At 42.3% G+C, this 6,694-nt stretch overlaps 1 protein-coding gene across 1 annotated transcript in view; it reads right to left on the reverse strand.

Annotated features, from left to right (window-relative positions):
* Window positions 1–4,546: 4,546 nt before the first annotated feature.
* Window positions 4,547–6,694, reverse strand: part of LOC147627687 (protein TRIGALACTOSYLDIACYLGLYCEROL 4, chloroplastic-like) — an 11,174-nt gene continuing 9,026 nt past the window's right edge. Inside the window, exons 3-5 of the mRNA XM_086814619.1 lie at window positions 5,744–6,089; window positions 5,367–5,644; window positions 4,547–5,249 (exon numbers count right to left, since the gene is read on the reverse strand). Coding sequence (XP_086670745.1) covers window positions 5,052–5,249; window positions 5,367–5,644; window positions 5,744–6,089 — 822 coding nt within the window. The 3' untranslated portion in view covers window positions 4,547–5,051. The remainder of the gene's footprint in view (window positions 5,250–5,366; window positions 5,645–5,743; window positions 6,090–6,694) is intronic.

Consider the following 6,694-nt stretch of genomic DNA (forward strand, 5'->3'; position numbering starts at 1 on the left):
ACTCGTAGGATTATTTGGTTTTTATAGAAAGTTTATTATTTTCTATTCTGAGATAGTAGCGCCATCGACTAATTTGTTACAAGTTATTGTTGTTTATGTCTAGTCCGACATTCAACAGCAAAGTTTTGATAAGTTAAAGCAAGCGTTTGCAACTGCACCTGTGTTGAAGATTGTGGATCTGGTCTTACCTTTTGTCATTGAGACATATGCTAGTACCATTGCCATAGGAGCTATGTTGATCCAAGAAGGCCGACCAGTTGCTTTTGAAAGTAAGAAACTCAGTAGTTCACAACGCAAGTGGCCCACACCTAAGCTTGAATTGCATGCAGTTATACATGCACTAAAGGTGTGGAGGCATTACTTGTATGAGTTTAAGGTATACACGGATCATGATACACTGAAGTATTTTTGTAACTAGCCGGATTAAAGAGGCCATCAAGCAAGGTGGGCCGAATGATACAAGAGTTCACATGGGAAGTTGTATAGATGAGGAAAAGAGAATGTTGTTGCCGATGCATTATCTCGTATAATGTATTAGATGAGTTTGAATATAGTCCAGAATGAGATCATTCATAGAATATGTGAAGCTTAAAAGACGGATCCGTATGTTCAATTGTTATGGAATAAGGCTAGCCAAGTAGATGAGGAATCAGCTCCGTCTGATTTATTATCTGGTAAACGTAGATTTATCATTAAGAATGGAATTCTCAAGAGGAATGGCAAATTATACGTTCCGGGGACTCGGATAATTTGAGGGTATTAGTGACGCAAGAATTTCACGATAGTCCATGTGCTGGACACTCCATAATAAAGAAAACTATTGAGCTCATTAGATGTTTCTACCGATGGCCACAATTAAAGAAACATGTTAATCATTATGTGACACATTGTCAAGTTACTAAATTCGAGCGTGTGAAGTTGCTAGATTGTTACATACATGCCTATTCCAGTGAGGAAATGACAGAGTATTTCCATGGATTTCATTATGGGTTTGCCTAGGAACCAGGAAAGGTTATAATGATATCTTTGTTATTGTGGATAGATTATCTAAGATGGCACACTTTGTTCCTACTACTAAGTTACAAGTCATGAGTTGTATTCAGTGTGTGATGGATACTCTGGATACTTTCAAATCATCCGGATTTGTAAAGAAGATCAAAGGAAAACCTCATTTATCACCCCTTGGGGAGTGTATGCTTATAGGGTGATGCCATTTGGCTTGACCAATGCACCAGCAACTTTTCAACGCTTCATGAGTCAAGTATTTGCACCTTACTTGTTGGGAAAGTTTATAAGGGTCTTTTTGGATGATTTTTGCATTTATTCAAGCCGCATAAATCACTTGGAAAAGTTGAGGTTGACCTTGCAAAGTATTGATGATGCAAAAGGGTGTCTTAATCCTGGAAAATGCCGCTTGGCACGAAGGAAGGTGGTTCTCTTGGAACATGTTATCTTAGAAGAAGGCATAGAGATGGATCCTGAGAAGGTGCAGGCATTTGTGACCCTCTCACCACCTACCAATGTAAGGGAGGTAAGGAGGATTTTGGGTAAAACAAAGTATTACCAACGCTTTGTTGACATATTCTCTGAGAAGATGTATCCTATAAATCTATTGACAAAGAAGAATGTTTCTTCCCAATGGGAGCCCGATCAAATTCAATCTTTTTTTTTGCTCAAGGAATGCATGAGTCAAAGTCCAATTGTGTAGCCTCCTAGGTGGGGGAGGATTTTTATGTGAATCCAAGTGTCTCATCATTGGGTTTCAAGTTGACCTTTCAAGGGTGGGTGAAGGGAGGCAAAGTGGTAGGTGGTGGACGTGAAGAGATATGAGATGGATTCTCTTGCATGAAGGGCTTTGAGGGGAGAGCCAAAGTTGAGGTGTCAAGGCAAGGGAAGTGGTTAAGGTGAGTCGCATGAAAGGGCATGCTTGAGAGGAGAGGTGAGATGAAGGGAGCGTGAAGAGGGACCTTGAGGCCAAAATTAATGTGGCATCTCTTGTGATAAAGTGGGAATGTGCATCCAAGGCATGGGTGGTTGGGCTTCAACTCAAGTTAAGTTGGTTAAGTTTAAAGTCGAGGCAAAAGCAAAGGTGGAGAAGATTGAACATGACTTGGATTTAGCACGTCATAAGTTCCTTCAGTAATTTCATTCCTTTGTTCAAATTTTGTAGTCGTTATTAGCAACGGTTGTGAGTTAAGCCATGGAAAGCGCACCAATATGTATCGAGAACAAGATCGGGCTCTCAATATTGTGTCCATCATGTTTCCACTTAAAGTGCAAGAGTTTCTCCATTGCCATCTTGGCAAACAAAGTTCCAAGAGAGGCCGGAACTAGAATCAACTTGCCCACTCTACTCAAGCTCTAAGTCACAATCTACTCGAGCTATGATGTGAATCATAGTATAGGGGCAAGCACACTCAAATGCTACAAATCGTTGAAGGGGAACGTTGGAAATTATAGGGATAGACAATGTGTCATTGAGGGGGAGCATGTATCTTACGATTGTCAAGCTCATTGAATGGTTTACCATGGAAGGATTTCTTGATTGCTTGCATTTTGACCTGCACCCTCTCCCATGGTGGCCCATGGCCCTATGCCATAGATGGATCTACTTCTATCCACAAAGTTAGCACCTCTTTTGTGGTTGAGTTCACAACTAATCTCTTTTGTGCTTGGGAGGCTTAGGACCTCTTTTGAGGTTATATCCCAAGCACAAAAGAGGTTAAATTTAAACTTAACCTCAAAAGAGGTGCTAAGTTTGTGCATAGTAGGGGAGAAGATTCATCTAATCCGATCCTTCAACTACCACTGAGGAGAGTCATTGCCAACCCTAATGTGAGCTCACCCACCTTTGCTTTAGCCATAAATTTCGGGTGTGCTCTCACATCCTGAAGCACTCAACTGTCCCAAAAGGGCTCTTCATTGCATTTCTAGGTGCAAACCTCCCCCCCTCCCCTCGTGTTGCAAATCAGGCTCACATGCTTCCCAAATGCTGCTCACATCAACCGTAGCCTTGACTTGCCCATTCCTCCGAACTGGCACACTCACATACCCTCACGGCCCAATCTGGTGTGGGTTGCCGCCTCCTGCAGTTGGAATCCCTTTGGCAATCTTCTCCATCCAAGAGGATTCCCCCTTCTGACTTTTATAATAGTTGGCAACCAAAGCTAGCTACTGCACAGCTCTACTCTCTCGGAGGCCTACCCCTCCTGCCCCCATTAGTAGTTAGTTTCCACAACTGCAAGTGGCACATCAACCCCTCCCCTTTGAAGGTTGAAACCAACCAGCCATGGTGCCTACAGCTCTTGGAGAACCACCCCATGGCTCCGTTTTAATGAAACCGAGGAGTAGTGCTAGCATGACCCCACCATCCAATCAGAGGCTCCTAGCATTCCCTTTCAGTATTTGGCCAAGCTGAATGCCACCTGCCTTTTCTCGCATCTGACTCTAGGTTAGTTTTCAGCCTTGAAAGTTTCATTGGTTGCTCAGACACTGCAGCTTCAAGTGATGAGCACGTGGCTGACCATTGCAGACTGACCACCTTCATGCAATCCATGCTACACCCTCAAGCAGTCACAACGACATTGCCTTTGGGACTCTCCCCTATGCACAACAGATTTGGTGGAGGTTTCTCCACTTGTTCACTTTCAAGCACCAACAGTCTTCATTCTGTTATACGAGCCACGCTTTCCTCGGCCATGGAGGTGGCTGCGGCTCTGCTCTACAAGGAGGATGACACAAGTTGCAAGGGCTCATCAGCATCATCGCTAGAGCAGGAGCTCCCCTTTGTGATTTTGGTTTCTTATTAGACCTCACAAGAGAGTCAATTATACTTTGTTTTCTCTATCGAGGGTTGTAATCTGCATTAGGTGGATGTTTTCTTTTGACCAATGAAGGATCTTTCCTAGAGGGAGAAAACTAATAGTGGGTACGGCTTGAAAAGGATATATTTTTGTTATAATGCCATTTAAAATTTTGATGTACACCTGTTGAGAACACCTTTACCCTTCTCTTGTTACAAAGGCTTATAGGATCTATGTGACGGAACATGTGTAAAGACACTGGCTAAAACCCAATAACAAAATTAGGATTGTACAAGCTACATCTAGGATTGAGTGAAAACATTGCTACACAAGCTCTAGTAACGGTCGACATAGAGAAGGTGAACCTGTAAAAATGGTTGACATTAAGGAAAGGACTGACCCTCAAAAAAGCTAAGACTTTACAACAATGTTGCCTTCAACAATGTAAAAATGGTTGACATTAAGGAAAGGACTGACCCTCAAAAAAGCTAAGACTTTACAACAATGTTGCCTTCAACATTTTACCTCCCCATAAAAAAAGCTTGTTGAGGATATCAAAAAAAGCTATCAACAAATCCTTTGATTTTAAACTCTTGGAAGGTGTATGCTGTTCTTGAATTAGAGGTATGGTGTTTCCTTATATAATATGCTAAAATTAAAAGTTTCTATTGTCACGTTGCTCCAGCATAAAATGCTTGCTTACACTATCAATGCAAGTATCACCAAATTTGACTACCTTTCACGAGATCTGGCCAGCGTTTTTATTTCAAAAAACTCCTAACACAAGTTACGAGTTCACAAATAGCCTCTATATCCTCTTCACACTGCAAAAAATACATGGTTGTTCAAGGCCGATTGTATTGCGAGTGTTACACCAAGATACCACAACATACATGGTCTAAATGCTGGCAGCTGCCTACAATTGAGAACTTCTTGATCAATAGCATCTCATTATGTTAACAAATGGCACATTTCACAACTATGCAGGAGTAGAGGCCATGACTTCATATTCATCCAAAACTTTCACAGTATTTTCAGTGCACTGACCTGTAGTATAGTAAATGGATCCTGCTGCAAGTCACCCCGATGTGAAATATTCCTCATGCTATGTTCCACTTCATCCAGAACAATGACAAGAAACATGTCCACTTCTCAAAAATCTTAGAGATGCTACATTCATATTATGAAGAAAGTATAGCCTTCCTGCTTCTGGGTCTTGAATGAAAGCCTGGCATGAAGACTGCCAAGCTATTTTTCAAACAAACGGAACTCCATCATCCCTTCATTTCGCATTGGCGAGTACCATACCACCACCTTCAAAGATCCTGAAGATTTTGGGGACCAATCAAATCCATAAGTGACATCCTGGACCTGGCAACCTTTCTTAAAAGTGAGAGACTCCATTCCAAGTCTGGAATCCATTCGAGCACGGATTGGGCCATATACCTGCTCAGTGTTGCAAGCACCAAAACATTAGAAAAATCTCAAAACCTTGCATTCTAGAAGTGATAAAAAAGCTATCACTTCACACAAATGAGCTGAGAAGTTGAGCTTCATGACCACCTGTTGCTGCAAAGTAACTTCCAAAGTTGGAAGATGTGAATCACCCCTGTTCACATTCTCTGGATTTGAGGTTGCTGCTACGAGTGTGGCTGCTGACCCGATGTTTACACGGGCATCTAGTTTCGAAAAGTCAAAAAACCACCTCTGGAAATGACCAAACTGTGCAGATAAACCCACTGATGCAAATGCATCAGCTGAAACGATAGAACTTGTGTGCTTCAATATGAACCCATCCCTTCGTTGCCCGCCCTTCAGGCTATCCACGGTCAAGATGCCACCTATAAAAAATCAAAACTATCACAATAAAGTTTTAAGAAGCTTTCAAAACTGAGCTTAGCTAACCAATCTAAATCGAAGCTGAACGCATGAAAGATTACCCATGATGCCAGAGACTTTGACATGAGGATGAGAAGCCAGAATATTGAAGGACTTTTGAGGTTTGTTCTGTGTATCCTTCCATAGATCCGTTTCTTTCTCCAGAAAAACAGCAGCTCGACCACATGTACCAGCCAATGCACCAAATGGAAGTGCTGTGACTGCTTCACCTGAGGGCTCAGTGACTCCTGAGCTGTGGAGCACACCTGCACGGTATCGAAGCGCTGAAGCAGAACCACATGATAACAGATCCAGAGACACCGTCTCAGGGACATTCCAGTACCTTCCTCTCCTGTCTACACACTTGTCATTCCAAGCAGCACCCACTAAAATATCATGTTGTTGCAGCTGCAAAAAAAAGGGGGTAAAGTCATCATTAAGAATAAAATGCAAAAAATAGTAATAAGACAGATCCACTTTAGTGTGTATGCATACAGAATCAGAAGAAAACAAGAGCAAATAAAAAAGACATTATGAGGTCATGTAACACATGAGATATAAGGATGTAATGAATAATTAGTCAACTAAATCTTAGACCTAAAAGCTAAAAATTGATCATTTAATTTCCGCCGCCTCCGCCCCAGCGAATCCATGGAAATCACAGGCATGCGTCGATCACAGCTGGGAGCTTACTAGCAGCAACATGGCCCGGCACATCTGGAGAGCGTGGTGCATTGTGGTCAATGAAGATTCTCTTAATCTGCCAACAGAAACCATCCACTCGATTTGGATGGGCCTTATCCACACCTTTTGTGGACGTCTTGAGCATCCTTCTTTTGTACTTGGAGCCCGTGGCAGAGAGACTTCTATGGAGCTGCTGATGGAGTTCTATCCATCTAACAAACAGGCGACCTGTCTTACAGAAGCGGCATTTTTGCTTTGATCAAGAGGCAGCCCTGGCATACAGGGAAAGGGAGATCATCGTCGACATTGTCAAGCTTGGTTTTTGCACA

This window comes from Cibotium barometz, chromosome 20 (assembly GCF_041138505.1).
Source record: "Cibotium barometz isolate CiBa-2024 chromosome 20, ASM4113850v1, whole genome shotgun sequence".
NCBI lineage: Eukaryota > Viridiplantae > Streptophyta > Polypodiopsida > Cyatheales > Cibotiaceae > Cibotium > Cibotium barometz.